The 19740-nt window shown below is 41.5% G+C and overlaps 1 protein-coding gene and 1 pseudogene across 2 annotated transcripts; one reads left to right on the forward strand and one right to left on the reverse strand.

The window, feature by feature from the left end:
- Positions 1 to 11998: 11998 nt before the first annotated feature.
- On the forward strand, positions 11999 to 14174 carry LOC148103363 (uncharacterized). Its single transcript, XM_087832242.1, has 4 exons — positions 11999 to 12466; positions 12605 to 12856; positions 13453 to 13542; positions 13717 to 14174. Exons 1-4 carry the CDS (start codon positions 12337 to 12339, stop codon positions 13974 to 13976), a joined length of 732 nt encoding a protein of 243 aa, XP_087688368.1. The 5' UTR covers positions 11999 to 12336; the 3' UTR covers positions 13977 to 14174.
- A 2099-nt stretch (positions 14175 to 16273) lies between these two features.
- On the reverse strand, positions 16274 to 18731 carry LOC148103364 (uncharacterized; annotated as a pseudogene). Its single transcript, XR_015718533.1, has 3 exons — positions 18651 to 18731; positions 16916 to 18198; positions 16274 to 16281 (listed from the first exon to the last, which is right to left on the reverse strand). The product of XR_015718533.1 is annotated as an uncharacterized LOC148103364 (transcript).
- Positions 18732 to 19740: the final 1009 nt, after the last annotated feature.

The raw sequence follows: 19740 nt of genomic DNA on the forward strand, positions 1-19740 counted from the left end.
TTTCTGAAAGTCGATTTATAGGGTTTTACATCTGTCTCTTTCTCTCCCTCTCTTTCACTCAGTCACAAACACCACTACCACCATCAACTTTGCTAAATTGCTAATGACAAAAAATTACCAGGAAGCTGCAATTGGGCAGCAATCTCCATCCAATTCCTGTCACGTTTGTTGCGGTCATGGTAATTTTTTGAAGCCACATCAAAAAGGCTCGGATGAGCTTGCCAAAGTTCAACCAGTTGTGCCTCCATCGCTTGAGTCCAGAAAATATGCTGCGCTGCCATGCTACTCCGTCTTTTTCGCCGACGTTTATGCGTTTGCGCGTGCGCAGTGTGTGAAACTGCGGTGACACCCTCACGACCAAGCGATTGATGATCGGGAGCTGGTTGTGAGGTGTTAATCGCTTCTCATTACCCCACGTATACTACACGACGCACGATGAAGGCCAAAATTGGGCCGATCGCCAAAACGGTCGCACGACTCAAAAATCGGCTCAAAATGGGCCAAAAATCGCACAGTGTGGGCCCGGCTTTACAGGAGGAGTGCGAAGAAGAACAAAAAGGGGGTGACACACCAGTCATGAGACAGGAGGCACCGCCATGTGGTGATACACTGCATTACAATAGCAACTGTTACAGGTCGCACGACTGAAAAATCAGCTCAAAATGGGCCAAAAATTGCACAAAGTAAGCCCAGCTTTACGTTGCTTGAAGATGTTTGACCCGCCATCTGAGAAGCTTCTTCAGTTCTAGGGTCAAATGGTGGAGAGTCCCAGATTTAAGCTCTGTGAGAGATCCCCCCCCCCCCCCCCCCCCCAAGAGGAACAATTGACCTCCTAATGATCCTTTACCTAATCACATGAGCCAAGGTATGAAAATTATGGGTGTAGGTCACAATCAGCCAAGGTTTCGGGTAAACTTGGTCGTGTCCAAATTCATGGGCTGCATCCTCCTGAGGACCTGGCCTTCTTGGTCTAGGTGGGCCGGGTCCTCACAAGGTTGGGTAGGCCGGAGGCAAACAGCTGTGAAATTGAACAGTCTAGCCTTCAGATTTGCATCACCGCTATCTCTGTGGAGGTTAATAAACTCAACTGTCTGCTCCTTGCTATGTAAAGTATAACCATACTCGCTTTCTCGGCAAGTACAGACTTGCCGAGAAAGCAAGTCATAAATCACATGTTGTTATAATTACACAAAATGTGTTCTAAACACCCAAACCGTTCCTTTTATACCTGACTTTTAGGACCTCCAAGCCTATAGTTATGTTCATTATCAGTTAGAGCCCCTCCTCATTGTTCGTCTTTTTGGGTGCAACCCTATAAATACAGTGTAAACCTTTTGCCTCTCCCCTTTTCTACAATTCCCCTGTGGGAGAGGTTGGTGTCATTTCTTTCCAGCACTGTAAAACACACATATAATTCATATTTAGCCACCCTGATGTTTCTGATTGCAGTTTTAGTTCAATTATTGTCATCATTATGCCTGTTTTTTGTTAGATGTTATAAATGTGTAGTATGTGTGTGCCACATATGTGTTCTAGGGAACGTGAACGCTAGCATGAATAGATAATTCTTGCTAGCTTGGAAGTTGTGGTGGGTTGAGCTAACCCTTTTCCCCATTGTTTGTATTTGGTCATAGGAGCTGGAGTGGGCAAGCTATTTATTTGGAGGTCTTTCTTTCTTTTACCTTTTATCGTCAACATTTATTTCTTGTTGTTGTTTTTTTTATCTTATGTCAAATATGTTACGTGTAAATTCATACTTTATGTTTAATGTAAAAAGCCCCTTTTCTACAATTCCCCTGTGGGAGAGGAGCTGGAGTGGGAAAGCTATTTATTTGAAGGTCTTTCTTTTACCTTTTATCGTCAGGATCAGACACAACGCAGAAACACACCAGTTACAACAGGTCGGGAGTTTTTACTGCCATCCCCTCTTAATTTAACTTAATTTAACTGTTCAATCTGTTATGAAGCCTAACTTTAATCTAAGCCATTGCTGGACTGGTCATCGGGCATAGCAAATACCTGGTGGGCCGATGGTGATTTTTCATTTTTATGGGCAGATGGGGGGGGGTTTTGTTTTATTTTTTTCTAACGGTATAAAAAATGAAAGGTGGTGGAATGGCCAGATGCTGGCTGATGTGTAAAAACAACTCAGTTGTTTGGTGGTGGCTGTGGCAGAGCTTCCACAGAGGCCAGCAGGTGGATGACGAAGAGATAGGCAGGAGGAGGAGAGACTCGAGGCGGCTGCCGCGGTCCGACTGTCGGGTGAACTGAACTTCAGGTAATAATAATGGATTGGATTTTATATAGCGCTTTTTAAGTCACCCAAAGCACTTTACAATGCCACTATTCATTCACTCTCACATTCACACACTGGTGGAGGCAAGCTACAGTTGTACATTCAAAGGAACTTCCTCTTCCGCCTTTCATAGTCATGTACGAAATACGGCTGTATAAATGTCACGCTGCCCCTTGGCGTTCGCGCTCACAACAATGGCTGAGCGTAATTGTGCGGACGTATTTTACCTCCACAAACAGCTGAGATGTGGTTTGCGATACATGTGGCAAAAGAAGTGAGGTGTTGTGGCCATACTTGCCAACCTTGAGACCTCAGAGTTAGGGAGAAATTCAAAAGGGCTGTTGGGTGGGTGGGTGTGTGTGTGTGTGGGGGGGCTAAATACATTTTACAGTGTTTATTTATCGGATAAAATACGTTAAATCTCACCATTATTATTGGCCGGCCTGGAAACAGCGGGGGTGTCCAAATTCAGAGGCTGCTTCTACCTGAGGACCCAGCCTTCGCGTTTTAAAGAAAGCCGGGCAGTACATCACGAGCTCCCTCGGTGGAGTGAAACTACCGTCTGCTCCTTGCTATCTAAAATATAACCGGGCGCTGACTTAAACTCTCGACCGTCTCACACTTCTGTTTAATCAGTTTTCTGTTTGACGTTTATTCAGCTGTGTGAAAACCCCGGAGGAACCCTCCCGAGGGATTAATAAAGTTAAATTTAATTTAATCTAATCTAATAACTTTAATCTCAGCCAAACCAATTTACTCATGAAAAAGTAAAACACTGAAAAAGCCAAACAATAACATTTTTAAGTTATCAAAGTGACTTATATATCATGTTTAACCCAAGTAGCGAAAGACCGCGGGGGTTTGAAAACTATGTGTCTTCGGCCGGCTCAGATATTTGAAGTTTACACAGCTACATTCTCACCTGAAAATATGTTAAAAGTTTTTTTGCGACCCAGAAAGAGAAATAAGAGTAAAATTAAAACTAAGTAGCTGCAGTAGTAGTAGCCATTGTTGGAAACTGGAATTGGCTGGGCCGCGCTATGAATTCTGCGATATGGTTTTTCAATTTTGTTGTCCGGGTGGAAAATCGGGAAAAATTCGGGAGAATGGTGACTCCGAGAGATTTTCGGGAGGGGCACTGAAATTCAGGATTTTCCTGGAAAAATCGGGAGGGTTGGCATGTATGGTTGTGGCAACATCACTAACCTTGTCAAACACCTCAGAGTAAATCATATCACAGAATATGACGAGCTTATGTTGAGACAAACTGAAGAGGAAGAGAGGGACAGGTGCTGCTAGAGCGAGACAGAGTCTCTCATGGAGTCCTTTAGTGCTGCAGGCAGGCAAGGTGTTCAAATAGCACGCAACTTCAGTTTTTGTATTTCTATATGATGAACTCTGCATTATTAAGTGATAAGAACAAGTAATCTGATGTCCTGTAATCATTATGACGCTATAATTTAAGATACAATAAATAAAATACGTTTTTGTACAAAGTATCGGTATCGGATCAGTATTGTCGATACCACCCTGAATATTACTTGGTATCGGATCGGAAAGGAAATCAGTGGTATCGCACATCACTACTGGATATTTGGTGAGAGGGAAACATGAAGATGAAACCATGAGATGAATCATCAGAGGAAAACAGGTGATGGTGAAACAGGTTTACCTTTTAGGTGACATGAATGAGTGGAAGAGAAGCTATGAACTGCTTCTGAGAGACAAATAACTCCAGAATCCTTTGTAGCTGACAGCTGATAACTGTGCAGGGGCGGGTCTAGCAAAGTTTTGCCAGGGGGCCAGGTAGGATATTAACAGTGAAAGGGGGTCACAAAGAAATACTTTTCTTTCTTACTTAATAAATAATTATGTGAATCTTACAACCAAAGTTTTCATCTGACATAAAATGTATAGAAATTACACATACATCAACAAGACAGTGTACATCACTGTCACAACAGCATTTGTTTTCATTCAAAGGCTTTATAGCTTTTCCTATAATACCTGGTGGACTGATCTCTAGTCAAAATGCCCGGGTTGATTTTTTGTCCCAGTCCAGCCCTGATCTTAGCCAAACTGATTTACTCAGGAACAAATAAAACACTGAAATAAACCAAACATTAACACTTAGAAGGTATGTAAGTGACTTGTATATCATGTTTAACCTCAGTAGCGAAATATCTACTACTAAAAATAGTGTACATGTATGCCTTAATAAAATCAAGCAGGTGAGATGTTAGAAAGCTTTGATTTTTATTTTAGTGGACACTCAAATATTACAATAGACAGCTGCTGGGGTTTGGAAGAGAACTGAACAAATATTGAAAATTGAATCTGATCATTTTGAAGCAGCCTTCAGAATCTCCATGTATTAACATGCTGTTTTTGTTCCTGGTGAAAATGTTTCTGTTGGGTCTGTGCTTCAGCAGACCCGCTAGTTCAGAGACTTATCACCCATGAAGTAAACAAGACAACAACGTAGCCGGGTTTTATTTGCTAGCAAGTGAGGCTGATCGGAACCAGGCTCTTCGAGCTGAATGCTCCTCACCTGTCTCCTAGATGAATTCAAATAAACAGCCTTCCATGCAGCCTTTTTTTTGAATACAGTTACAGTTTACACAAACACCACCCATTGTAAAACCCCCCGTGGTGTGTCAGGCCCTGTATGTGTGTGTATGCATGTGCGAGAATGTGTGTGTGTGTGTGCATGACTTCCTGCCACACAATATTTCCTTACAACTGTTTAACCACATTTCCTAGTTAACCAAATGTCATCTCCCCATATCCGTATACGGCTTAACTTCAATGGTTCACCATATGCAAGTATAGGTGAGCCCCTAAATGGACATCCCTCAGAAGATAAGGAAACCAGAATCTCACATGGAATGTACCTGCAGTTAAACAGCTACAGCTAATTACCTCCCCCAGCACCACAGATGTGTAGGGGAGGAACAGAAGAATATCTAACCATGCAGTTTAAGGCATTGTTTACAAATTTGAGGGTCACTTCTGGAGTAGCACATGGAATAGATGCGTTCCCAGATCCTCCTCCGTGCAAAACTTAGAAACTTATTTTAACGGTCTCCTAATTCATCTTTCTCTTCGCAAAAAAGCCAACTATTGAAGCTTATACCGTATACAAAAAAAGATGCCCAGCAAACCTGTAAAACAGATTAACTCTTCATCACGAATTATGACTGTGTTGAAGGCCGTGTGCCCAGTGGCCTCTGGCCGAGAGGGAAGCTAGTACTTCATCTCAGAAGTGCTTTATGCGGGGGTGGGGGGAGGATGGGGAGTGGGGGTGTTTATGGGTTTGTTTTAGGCTGCTTAAGTGTGTTTGTTTTTGTTTGTTTGTTTGTTTTTATGTGTGTGTGTGTGTGTGTGTGTGTGTGTGTGTGTGTGTGTGTATGTTATGCGGATGGGGATGGAAGTTGATATCTGATGGAGTTGATACATGATGTTTGGGTCAAACAATGAGGTGTGTTCTGAGGGAAACAATCTAAAAATAGTTTATTGGAATGTAAAAGGTCTCGGATATATAATTAAGAGGTAAAGTTCTCTCACACCTTAAATCAATCAGTGCAGATATAATATTCCTTCAGGAAACTCATATAAATATTAATAGCCAACGAAGATTAAGAGCAAATTGGATATCTCAAGTGTATCAAGCTCCTTTTACCAGTAAGGCCAGAGGAGTTGCAATTCTCCTTAAAAAGAATGTTTCATTTTGTTCAGACTTTGTGATTGCTGACCCATATGGCACATAGCTTATAGTCACCGGTCAAATTAATTCACTACCGATAACCTTGCTTAACATCTATGCTCCAAATGTGGATAATCCTTATTTTGTTAAAGAAAGTTTTCAACTTAATACAGTTACCTCCAACATTATTATTGGTGGTGACTTTAACTGCTATCTTGACACTTTTTTGGATAGACTACCCATAAAAGCCCCCTTGAATATTAGGTCAGTACAAACTCTGAATGACTTAATTAAAACTAGAAATTTAATTGATATCTGGCACCTACAACATCCTACTGAGAGGGCCTATTCATTTTTCTCATGTCCATAAAACCTATACTACATAGAATTGACTATTTTCTGATATCCTCAGAGCTGCTGCCCATAGTTGTTGATTCAAATTACCACAGTTTTGTAATATCTGATCCGGTTTCAATGGTCTTTAAAAACATTTTGACCAAGAATTATAATTGGCGTTTTAACCCTCCCCTTCTGAATGATCAAGATTATTAAATATCTCAATGTGAATACAGATATGTTTCTTGCTACTAATGATAACGGAGAAGTTTTGGATTCTATTTTATGGGAGACCTTTAAAGTCGTGATGAAAGGTCATATTATTTCCTTTGAATCTTCCAAGAAAAAAAATTGGAAAAAATACTGTCCAAAGGCTTAAAGAAACAGAAAATAAGCTTCCTGAACTGGAAGAAGTATATAAATCAGGGGTAGGCAACCTTTCTGATGGCGAGTGCCTTTTAAAATTTCCTCAGAAGTCAGTGTGCCATATGATTGCATTAGCAATAAATTTAATAACACTCTATATGAACAGTTACACACTACATAGAACCACTTTATAGAATTATATTTGTTCGTTGATATTGGCAGCTATCAGCAAATAGTTATCAGCTATTTTGAAACAAAAAAAGACACTTTTTATCCATAACAGCAAATTAACTGTACAACAGAAAATACAAATGCTATTTATGGTCTCCTCACAAGAATGATAAGAAAAATAAACTGAGCCAATATGGCATGTCTGTTAATACAGGGATACACGTGTTAATGTGATCTCTGGTCTCCCACTCAGAGACACTGGTCTCCGAGTGTCCAGCATTCAGACAGCCACCTGAGGACACTCATGTGAGGGAAAATCTGCTCACACAAATATGTAGAGCCAAATACTGTCAATAAGGCCTCTGCAATGTTCTGAAGACAGTTAAAATTGTCAGGTAGTGATGTTCAGCAGGTGAAAATGCAAGCTCCATGAACACGCACAGCTGTGGATTCCAGCTGCTTCGATGTTGCATTAACTGGCATTAACTCAGCCAGTTAATGCGAGACAAATCCAGCTGCTCATTAAAGATTTCTGGTTTGATCAAAAAATAAAACATTGGTCCATACACCTGAAAGTCCCAAAAACGCATTGTGTCTCGAGTCTACGGATGTATCCGTGTATCTCCGTGGTGCTGATGTTGTGCTGAGCGGACAGCTCCTGAAGGATTTGAAGTGTCGGAATGTGGAAAGCTAACAACGTCCCTGTTACCAGTATTTTATTTATTTAGTAATTTTTAGCCAATTACAAGTTGAATCTGGTACTGGTAAGTTAATATACCGTCTTTAAAAAGAGCCACAACTAATGTGTCTATGCGAGCGGATTTGTGATGTGCACCGCTGACCCGGGCTTTTATTTTTTAATGCACCTTCTCAGATTAATTCACTGCGTGTCGTGCCCAGGGCTGGGCTGGGACAAAATAACAGCCCAGGCATTTTGACTAAAGACCAGCCCACCACGTATTAAAGCCATAAAGCCTTTGAATGAAAACAAACGCTGTTGTGACAGTGATGTACAGTCTTGTTGGTATATGTATGATTTCTATACATTTTGCATCAGATAAAAACTTTGGTTGTAAGCTTCAGATAATTATTTAATAACAGCTAGACATTTTAAATGAAAATAAGAAAGTATTTCTTTGTGCCCCCCTTTCCCTGTTAATGCCCTACCTGGCCCCCTGGCAAAAGCTTTGCTAGACCCACCCCTGCACAGTTACCAGCTGTCAGCTACATAAAAAAGGATCCTGGTGTTATTTGTCTCTCAGAAACAGTTCATAACTTCCCTTCAACTCATCCATGTCACCTAAAAGGTAAACCTGTTTCTCCATCACCTGTTCAGCTCTGATGATTCAGTAAGGACATCTCCTGGTTTCATCTTCATGTTTCCCTCTCACCACATAACCAAACGGATATCATGACCAGCAGCTTTACAGCTGTGGCTCCAGCAAACATCAGCTGATACTAGAAATTAATATTAAATAAATTCTAACAGCAGCTGATCAAGCTTAAACGTGCTACTGTTGTTTAATGCGACATCCGCTGGTTTCCTGTTTCTGGCGCAAAGTGGGCGATAAACAAACAAGAGAGAAAAGCCGATCAGCTGATCATTGATCAGTTTCAGGATTAAAGCAGCAACAGGAGAGGGAGAGGGAGAGAATGAGAGAAGAAGAGGCAGCTGTGCAGCAAAGACAAAGAATAACTCCAGCTTTGTGTCTTTTTTCATTCTAGCTGAAGTCCGGGACAAACTGCGTCTGAATGCGGGAGGATTCCGTCTTTTTACGGGATGGTTGGCAACTCTACTAACTAACCTTATGAATAAAATGAAGTTCACTATCAGTAACATCATAGCACCCACCCAGCTGTATGGAAACTCTGTCATGCTAGCTAGTACACAGTACGAGTTATTGTAACTGCCTGTAAAAATTCAGCACAACGAAAATAAACTCCACCTAAACTTGGTTTACATCTGACCCAGATTGACTGCAGGTCATAACTTCTTACCTGAAGTTATGACCTGACCTGTTCACCGCCTCGGGTCTCTCCTCGTCCTACCTCCGATCTCCCTCATCCACCTGCTGGCCTCCACCACTTGCTAATGTTACTGAATCTGTGGAAGCTCCGCGATGCCACCACCAAACAACTGAGTTATTTTTACACACCGGCCAGCATCTGGCCAATCCACCACCTTTCATTGTTTATACCGTTGCAAAAAAAAAAAAATCATTGGGCCACTGAACAAATGCCCGGTATGCCCGATGGCCAGTCCAGCTATGACCGTGCCATCAGTTAACCCTTTGCATCTCAACTGTGGCACGCATGCCTAGGGTTGCCAACGCCTTATATAGATCATCCTTGTTGCAAACTGATTTAAATGAAATTTTGAAATTAAGGTATGAATACAACACAATTTTAAATAAACGCACAAGCAATCTTCTCTTGAAGCTCAAATAGACATTTTAAATTTGGAGATAAACCAGAAAAACTGCTGGCGAATCAACTTAGAAGAGAACAAGCAAAACGAGCAATCCAAAAAGTGATAATGAAAAGTAAGTACCAATCCAAAGGAAATTAATAATTGTTTTACTAAATTCTACAAAGATATGTATTCTAGCAAAATTAAACCCTCTCAAAGCAATTTTAGCAACTTCTTCAACCATTTATCTATCCCCTAATTAGATGAAGCCCTGAGAGACAAAATTGATTCCCCTATCTCTGAAAACCATCTTTTAAGAACAATTCAAGCCTTCCCACTTGGAAAGACAGCTAGCCCAGATGGATTCGGTAATTAATTCTATAAAGCCTTTCAAAACAAAATGATTCCTCTCATGCTTAGGATGATAAATGACTCCATTAAAAATAAAAGGTTACCTACTTCACTTTGCGATGCAAATATCTGTTTGCTTCACAAAACTGGAAAGGAGGAAGGTGACCCAGCAAATTATAGACCTATTGCTCTTTTAAATTGTGATCATAAAATCATAACCAAAGTCTTAGCTACAAGATTGAGCAAACACATTTCAACAATTATACATCCTAATCAAACAGGATTTATTCCTGGTAGATGGTCATTTAATAATGTCCGTTTATTATTAAACATAATTTACCAGGGGCGATTCTAGGATCAGAGCTTTGGGGGTGCTGAGCACCCAGAGAGCTGCCCAGCCAGCTAAGATACACTTTACTCATCCTGCATCCTCCCTGTCCTCATCGTCTGTTGTTTTCGTCTCCTTTATCGGTCATCAATTTTTCCATCTCTGTGCAAGTCTGCAAATTTCTTTATTAAATCATAAGATTCTTAAATTCATCAATCTCTCTGTGCCTGGGTCCTCGTCACAAAACATGACTTCACTATTTTGTACATTTTAACAATTTAATCCCCACATTTGTGAAAGAAAAGCAAAACACTTTTTTGAAAAGTCTGTAACAAAACCATCAAATCTGATAAAAGTTATTTACATGCTGTTAAAGAAGAATGGACTGGAATAAAAAAAACCAAAACATATCCTAACCTTAATTACCGAGGGAGAATAATAAATGATGCTAATAGTGAGTTGGCCTACCTATTACTGGCTGAGGTTTTAGTAGAGTTGTGGCTGAACACACACACACACACACACACACACACACACACACACACACACACACACACACACACACACACACCGGGAGTTATAAGGTTAATGGGCATTCATCTCCCTGTGTTCAGACATTATTACTGGGCAGTAAATTCAAGGGCTCTATTGCACTAGTGGGGTTCGCCTACTGATTACTGTTATGATAAGCTTCAGATTAGGGATGGGTATCGTTTAGGTTTTATCCGATACCGGTGCCAGACCGGTACTGTTGAAACAGTGCCGGTGCTTAAACAGTGCTCAAACCGGTGCTTAAAGAATGAAGAACACAAACTTTGTCCAAAAACCTCTCATGTTTAGCTGTTTTTTTTGTAAAAAAGATAACAATGTTAGCCTTTTCTGCAGCTATAGGGCATATATGGTATCACTCTAGGCTGGAAGCAGTGCTTAATCAATGGAAAAAACACAAACTTTGTACAAAAACCTCTCATGTTTAGCCGTTTTCCATTTTTTCTTTGGTCATTTTAGCCTTTTTGGCCAGGGTGAAGGGAGTATCTGCCATCAAACAAGAAGACAGCCGCATGTAACTACGACGGTGTTTGCTAGTTCATCTTACATGCATTAATGTAATAACGTGGTTAGCCTACTCAACGTAAATTACACACGAACAACATTAAGCTACTGACCCAGATAAGAATGGCTGCTGCTGCCATCATCATCCGTCATCATTTCTGCTACACTGGCAGGGCTAGGGGCCAGGACTTTCCTCTTCGGGTTTTTGGGGGATGTTGCTAACTCCGGTCCGATAACAGGCACCACACCCGCACTCGGTGTGAGGTCTTGCAGCAAGCTATCAAATACAGTGCATTTCTCGGCTTTTAAAAAAACGCTATGCGTCGCCAGGTGTTTCATCAGATTCGAGGTGTGACATCCTTTGCACAGTATCATCTTAAAGCACTTGTTGCAGGCTGCTGAGTTTGCATACTTTTGCTGCGAATTACAGCCAGACTTTGACCGCTTCGCCTTGGGCATTTTTAAGCTGTAGCTCTGCTCTAAAAGAACATACGTATCTGGGCCCGCCTACTATCCTTGGAAAGGTAAAATGATTGGCTAAAATCCAAAGTGTATGACATTTCAGGAAAAAGAAGCACCGAAGTTAAGCACCAAAATGTGCGCTGCTTTTCATTCTGGTTACTACCGTTTATGTCAGAACCGGTGCCAGATACAGTACCCATCCCTACTTCCGATCTGGCTTCAGGTAGAGGCAACAGTATCTGAAGCCTCATTACCGATCTTATTGTTTTCTAACACGGGTTCTTCTAATAATTTGATCATACGTAATTTTGTTGTTAAACACTCCTTAAAGATATTAAGTCAAATTAGGAAATGTCTTAATCTACCCGACTTTTCAGTAAGAATTCAAATAATACATAACCACTTGCTTAAACCAGGTAAAATGAACAGGGTGTTTTTAGAATGGGGGGGAAAGGGGATTGAAACGTATTGAGGACTTACGGTGTGTTCACACCGAACGCGATGGACGCGAATGGAGCGTCAGGTTTACATGTAAAGTCAATGGAAAAGCGCGATGACGCGCGATTGCGGGTCCCGCGAAAATTCGGAAGCAGATTTGCGTCGCGAAAACGCCAAAACGCGTGAAACGCGAGTCAGTGTAGCGCGTCTGGCGCGTTTGACTCGCGAATAAAACCACGCGCGTGAGTTTTTGTGTTGCATTTTGTGCATACGCGCGTTTCGCGTCTACCGCTCGAGTTGGAAAAATCTGAACTCCAGCGTCAAATCGCGCCGCGACAACCAATCAGGGGCCTGGTGACGTGGCTCTGACCTAGGTCAAAGGGGCAGATCCAGCCAAAGCCCTTCATTCTTCATTCAGTATGGAGGAAAAGCTAATCAGTGCCGTGGCTAATCACCCGGAGCTGTACGATGCTAGCTACTACTTTTACCGAGACAGGAATAAAAAGGACCTAGCTTGGAGACACATAAGTGAGGAGATCGGGCAACCTGGTAAGTTCATTCCTTCTTTTTAATTTTCAGACTGACCCGATGAACCCGCGCAAAAGCTAGCAAGCCCGCCCACTGTCCCGCTATTTTCCCACTGATGTACAAATACCTTTCCGCTAACAAGATAATGCGTTTATTCAGAGGACATCTGCAGGAGAAAGTGGAAGAGCCTCAGGGACACATATAATAAGGAGAAGAAGGCAGAGAAGGAGAAGAGGAGTGGGTCTGCAGCAGGATCGGGGAGAAGATGGAAGTTCTTCGCGGTCATGGGGTTTCTGGACCCCTTCCTCACCCCGCGGGAGACAAGCGGCAATATGGTGCGGACCGTGGAGAACTTCTCCCCCGAGGACCAGGGACAGCCCGAAGAGGCAGCAGGGGAGTGTCAGTCAGAAGGTATGTTTACATTGAGTTAATGTAGGCAGTTAATTTATGCGTGTTGTCATACAGGAACATATTTTGTTTATTAATAAACAGTATTCAGTAGTCCCGCTGTTCATCCGTGACCGCCTCGCCTTTTCGCTGATTTTTTTTATTGCACCGTACAGCTTTCAACAATGCGCATTGCATTCTGCAGCCCAAATGACAAATCTCCTCCGTGTTGTGTCTCCTGCGCTTGCCAAACTTATCATGTTTGGTTTTGATAACCATCACGTCCAATAGAAAAAAACAGCACAAAAACACTCATAACTATGACCCTCATTCGGAAATAGACACCTGCACCGGGAGCAAAAAAGGCGCACAAAAGTGGCGCCGCAGACGGAGAAAAAGCGCGGCATAATACTTTTACGTTTTAAAATCGACAAAGGTTTTCACTTTGAGAATCAACTTGTGAGAACTGTGACTACTGTTCATGTGCTGCAATAAATGAGAGACCACTGTATATAATAATAAGTATATAAGTATATAATAATATAATATTCTCTATGACTATTGTCTTCAACCTATATTAACATTAATAATAATATTAACATTTAATATTGTCTTCATAGAGTCAAGTAATCATGCAGCAGAGTCCTCAGCTGTCTCTTCTCCTGGCTCTCCAGTCCCTGGTCCCTCCACTCCTGCTGCTGCACCCACAGGTATGAACATCAAGCACTGACAGCTTTTTACTTGCTTGAATTCCCTTGTGATCACCTTTACTAAATATCTACAACCAATCTGTTTATATCCTGTTTTTTTTTTTCAATTTTGAAAATGAAAATCTAGTAGCAGCCTTCTCATTACTTTGTGTTGTTTTGTGCTGTGTTTTACAGGCCCACAGAGGAGGACAGCTCGAAGGCGGGCGAGGGACGGGTCCCAGGACGGTCCATCGGCGGTGGAGCTGGCCATCCTGGAGTCCCTAAAGAGGCCACGCCCGTCTCCAACTGAACATTTCCTCCTCGGCCTTGTTCCTGCTCTGGAGAGCATGCCGCCTCAGACACGAGAATTCGTGAAATTTCAAATTTATAAATTAGTTTTTGAAAACAGCACAGCTGTGTTAAATTTGGAAACATTGGACCCTAATGATCAGTAGTTTTCTGATGAGGCAGCAGCTCTCCAGGGCAGAAACAATGTTCTTATTTTTCTCCTCCTTCTCCCTGAGGCTCTTCCACTCCAAGCTGGGTCCTTTTTATTCCTGTCTCTCTGTAAATAGTTAAATTTCATATATTTATGATAAATGTTTTTGTTAATGAATTTATATTTTTTCAAATAAACATTTATAATGACAAAATGTCTCTGTTCTACTACACAGCAAATATTGGCACCCGACTTGACACAAGTAGAATTTATTTCATATTATACTAATGACAAAACATACTAATACAGTGGGATGCAAAAGTTTGGGCAACATTGTGAAAAGTAATTATTTTCTTGTACAAATCATTGGTTGTCACAATAAAAATAGTTAAATATATCATATAGGAGACACACACAGTGATATTTGAGAAGTGAAATGCAGTTTACAGAAAGTGTGCAATAACTGTTTAAATCAAGCAGGTGCATAAATTGGCGACACAAAAAAAGAGAAATGAAATAAATATTTATTGTATATCAATGTGTGTGTCTCCTATATGATATATTTAACTGACATTTTTCATTGTAACAGCGATTCATACAGGAAAATAATGACTATTAATAAGGTTGCCCAAACTTTTGCACCACACTGTATATAGGAACATAGTGAAGACAAGTTACTTAAGAGAGTAAAAAGAGGTTAGTTTATTTTGGAGTAGAGCTCCATTTATTAAGAAAAAATTAAAAGGACAGGAACACTCTTTAGAGGTTTGTGGGTGGCTCTTAAAAGAGCCGTTGTGGGGAAGTCACTCGGACTTCAAACAGGCTACTCCTTTGGTTGCCAAGACACAGCTCCCTCCGCCGAGAAGTGAGCCATGAATTTCTCCCTCACCAGGACAGCCTCTCTGGAGGAGTTGTTTGCTGCCATACGACCCAGGCCTTGCAACGGCTCCACCACAGCAGGTGCCACACCCCTCACAGCAGGTGCCCCTCTCTCGTCCACACAGCGCAGAAAATTGTGGAGAACACACGTCGCCTTCACACACTTCTCCGCAATTTCAGGACGGAGCTCCATGGAGCGCCGATACAACCTCCACTGTGAGGAGAGGACACCGAAGGCATACATTGATATAACACCACAGCCATGCTATCATTGCAAACACTGATAACAGCATAAATCGAATTAAATCGGGACTTGATGAGACCTTCTGAGTATCACTAGAAATATTATAAACAGTCGTCTCCGTACCACAGTTTGCTATCAGTAAAAACCGAGAGCATTCACTGTTAGCATAGCACATCCACGTTAGCAGTGTATAAATGGATAGTTTAGCATATATTAGCACAGGTATCAATAAAGGACTACCATATTAAATACTTTTACTAACCTCAGGCAGATGGACAGGCGCTCTGCAGGTGGGATTGAGCGCCTGTAGTTGGTGTCTAGGCGGGCGATTCTGGGACCGACGCGGGAAAGCAGGTCCTCAAACTGGCCGAGTGAAAGACGGTGATATCGCTGAAATCGGCCGTCATCCAGGCGCAGCTCCTGGAGCAAATGGTGAAACTCACCAAACTGCTCACGCCTCTGGAGGACCTGATGGACCCAGGTACGGCGAGGACGTCTTGTACGCCGCTGCTCTGCTCTCCACAGTACATACAGAAGGGAGACTCTCTCTTCAAGCGCTAACTCGACAGCTGCCATCTTGCAAAGATACCGGTCTGGCACAATTTCCTCCCACATCCCTCCCACATTTCCGGTTCACGCGCGTCAAAATATCATATTTTGAAGCGCGATGGATTTTTCTTGGACACGCGTTGAGACGCGAATGTGCACGCGTCAAATTAGGGGCGTTTGGGGCGTTTTTGTTCGCGTCCATCGCGTTCGGTGTGAACACACCGTTATATATAGACGATAAATTTGTGTCTTTCCCTCAACTCCAACAAAAATTTCAGTTACCTCAAACACATTTTTTTGGTTATCTTCAAATAAGGTTTTTTCTTCAATGAAACTTTTCAGACTTTCCACTAAGCCACTAAGTCATACTTACTTTATGAAAGCAGATTTTAAAGATTTGATATCTCAGTTTGTCAAGTGCTTTACAATTCCACTTGATTCTGATCGAATTAAGAATACATGAGCTAAAGACCTCAGTGTCCCTCTGTCTGAGGACCAATGGTCAAACTGTTTGTCCAATATTCAGAAAGGCTCAATAAATGCCAGTGTTGAAAATGATGTGTCGGGAGTCCGCTGTTCTCGCCAGCTCTAATCATCATTGACCTCCCAATATGCAATGGAGCTGGTGGGTAAAAGACGTCTCAGAAAACTTCAGAGCACGTTTGGAAATATATGATATCTTGATAAATCGAGCAGATATTTGAAGCTTACACAGCTACATTCTTCCTTGAAAATGACTTAAAAGTCTATTTTGTGACCCAGAAAGAGTAATATTAAAAAGTTTTTAGCCGCACTCTTCCACCGTTTGGGTTTTGGATGAAATGCCTTCTGGGATATTTAGTGTCGCTACCCGCTCCATACTAGAATCCCGATTGGTACCCCGCATGCGCAAATCTCACGTCACTTCCTCTCTTTGCCAACATTGCGACATTTAATATTTTTGAATGATACGGTTAGCGCCCAGTTAGCTTCTAGCATTTCTCAACAGCTCTGCCTCCTTTTCGACTACCGGGACATTTAAACAATGGATAATCCGTATACAAACAAATTCATGCTTTTCTCCTCAACAGAGAGTGTTCCCCGATTGAACAACAGCGCCGTAAAATAAGAAGAATGGCGCCTAATTACAGAGTTAATAATACAGACTTTGTAATATGTCACGTGAAGATTCATCAGCCAAATGAAGTGTTTACTGACAACTGACAGTGAAAACATTTTCCCACATTGATCATAGCAGGAAACATCATGTCCAGTGTGAATCCGTAGGTGAATATTTCGGTTACCGATGAGGCTGAAAGTTTTTCCACAAAAGTCGCAGCTGTACACCTTAATTCCAGAGTGGGTAACTAGATGACTCTGCAAGTGGTTATTTCGAGCAAAGGCTTTACCACACAGCTCACAGCTGTAAGCTTTAACTCCACTGTGGATCAGTTGGTGATTTTTTAAGGTTTGAGCCAGGGTAAAATACTTTCCACACAAATCACAGCTGTAAGGTTTAACTCCACTGTGGATTAATTGGTGTTTTTTTAAGCCTCCAACCTGGGTAAAAGACTTTCCACACAAGTCGCAGCTATAAGGTTTAACTCCATTGTGGATGAGTTGGTGTCTTTTTAAGTTTCCAGACTCGGTAAAAGACTTCCCACACTCATCACAGCTGTAAGGTTTAACTCCACTGTGGACGAGTTTTTTAAAGCCCTCACGATATGTAAAAGACTTTTTACACAAGTCACAGGTGTAAAGTTTAACTCCACTGTGGATGCGTTGGTGTTTTTTTTAAACCTCCAGACTTGGTAAAAGACTTTCCACACAAGTCACAGCTGTAAGGTTTAAATCCACTGTGGATGAGTTGGTGTTTTTTTAAGTGTCCAGCCTGGGTAAAAGACTTTCCACACAAGTCACAGCTGTAAGGTTTAAATCCACTGTGGATGAGTTTGTGTTTTTTTAAGTGTCCAGCCTGGGTAAAAGACTTTCCACACAAGTCACAGCTGTAAGGTTTAAATCCACTGTGGATGAGTTGGTGTCTTTTGAAGTGTCCAGCCTGGGTAAAAGACTTTCCACACAAGTCACAGCTGTAAGGTTTAAATCCACTGTGGATGAGTTGGTGTTTTTTTAAGTTTCCAGCCTCGGTAAAAGACTTTCCACACAAGTCACAGCTGTAAGGTTTAAATCCACTGTGGATGAGTTGGTGTTTTTTTAAGTGTCCAGCCTGGGTAAAAGACTTTCCACACAAGTCACAGCTGTAAGGTTTAAATCCACTGTGGATGAGTTGGTGCTTTTTTAAGTTTCCAGCCTCGGTAAAAGACTTTCCACACAAGTCACAGCTGTAAGGTTTAATTCCACTGTGGATGAGTTGGTGTGTTTTTAATTTTTCAGCCCGGATAAAAGACTTTCCACACAACTCACAGCTGTAAGGTTTAAATCCACTGTGGATGAGTTGGTGTCTTTTCAAGTCTCCACCCTGGGTAAAATCCTTCCCACAGTCATCACAGCTGTAGGTTTTCTCTCCCTTTCTTCTGTGACGTTTGTCGGCCTCCTGAGAGCGCTGACTTCTTGGTCCATGTTGGTCCTGCAGTGACAGAGATACAAACATAAGCAGTGAGTGAAATGCAGTTGTGGAACAAACTGTAACTCCCTCTATTAGTGGAATCAAACATGTCAACAAACACTTTGTAGGTGTGTTTCCATCACCTTCTGGTCATAGTATCACATTTCAATGATGTGCTACAATGACAGTCGTAATGAAAAATACATATTGAAGAAATATTGATAAGTGGAGAAAATATTTTACTCATAAAAAATTGTGAGTTCAATTTTTGATATTGTTTTTTCAATGTGTGCCGATAAAAAATTATGTTTGTATCTTCTTGTAACATCTGAGTTTTTTGTTTGTGAATGTAGATTCTGTGTATATGGAGGAGGCCGGGATGGAAAAGATAAAGTTGCTGTTAACATGTTTTTAAAAACCAACCAGCTGTGCACGCAGTTTCAATAACAGTGTAACTGTGATATTTTTCTCACCTTTTGTGTTGAAGTCATTTTTTCCTCTATAGTGGCTGAGCTGAGTCCAAATGGCTGAAATTGTTCCTCTGTTGCTCCACCAGACTCTTCTCTTGTTACTCAGCTGGGACACAAAAAGTATTTGTATTTTATCCCTGATAAAAAAAAAGCAGAGCAAATAAACATGACTAAAATCCTCAGTGACAACAATACCTATGAAACTTCAATGAGAAAACTGAGAAGCAGCTACAACAAGAAAGTCATCAGTTGCCACAAGAACCTGAAAGGGAAAAAGCCACTGACCCCCCCTGCATATCACTGCCTTTACCCAGTGGATGCTACACCCTGTATATGGTGACTGGGCGTGGTGGTGGAGTGGCGGCTGCTTTGAGGAAGAAGCTCTCTTGCAAACAACTCTTAACTGACTCGTATTCTAGTTTTGAACTTCTGACGTTTGAATTGGAGCATCCCCGCCCGACACTCGTTGCAGCTGTATACAGACCTCCAAAATATCACAAGGATTTTATTCAAGACTTTTCAAACTTTTTAGCTCGAACTGTGCCAAGCTACGATCGAATCTTAATCGTTGGAGATTTTAATATTCATGTGTGTTGTCCCTCCAATTCGCTGGCCAGTAGGGCTTATGTGCAATCTCATTCCCAAATGACAACAATTTAAAAAAAAAAAAAAAAAAGACGACGACGATTGTACCGCATTTTAATCCAGGACGTAATCTAATTCAATTCAATTCAATTCAATTCAATTTTATTTATATAGCGCCAAATCACAACAAAAGTCGCCTCAAGGCGCTTCATAGATACAGAGAAAAACCCAACAATCATATGACCCCCTATGAGCAAGCACTTTGGCGACAGTGGGAAGGAAAAACTCCCTTTTAACAGGAAGAAACCTCCGGCAGAACCAGGCTCAGGGAGGGGCGGCCATCTGCTGCGACCGGTTGGGGTGAAAGAAGGAAGACAGGATAAAAGACATGCTGTGGAAGAGAGACAGAGGTTAATAACAGATATGATTCAACACAGAGAGGTCTGTTAATACATAGAGAGCGAGAAAGGTGACTGGAAAGGAAAAACTCAATGCATCATGGGAATCC

This window comes from Neolamprologus brichardi, chromosome 3 (assembly GCF_056152115.1).
Source record: "Neolamprologus brichardi isolate AB-2024 chromosome 3, ASM5615211v1, whole genome shotgun sequence".
Classification (NCBI taxonomy): domain Eukaryota; kingdom Metazoa; phylum Chordata; class Actinopteri; order Cichliformes; family Cichlidae; genus Neolamprologus; species Neolamprologus brichardi.

Excerpts from the sequence above, each read along its gene's own strand:
- LOC148103363 (XM_087832242.1), top strand. The coding sequence starts at position 12,337 with ATGGAGGAAAAGCTAATCAGTGCCGTGGCTAATCACCCGGAGCTGTAC. Across the intron at positions 12,857-13,452 it reads AGGGGAGTGTCAGTCAGAAG|AGTCAAGTAATCATGCAGCA; the intron begins GTATGTTTACAT and ends TTGTCTTCATAG. Across the intron at positions 13,543-13,716 it reads TCCTGCTGCTGCACCCACAG|GCCCACAGAGGAGGACAGCT; the intron begins GTATGAACATCA and ends TGTGTTTTACAG.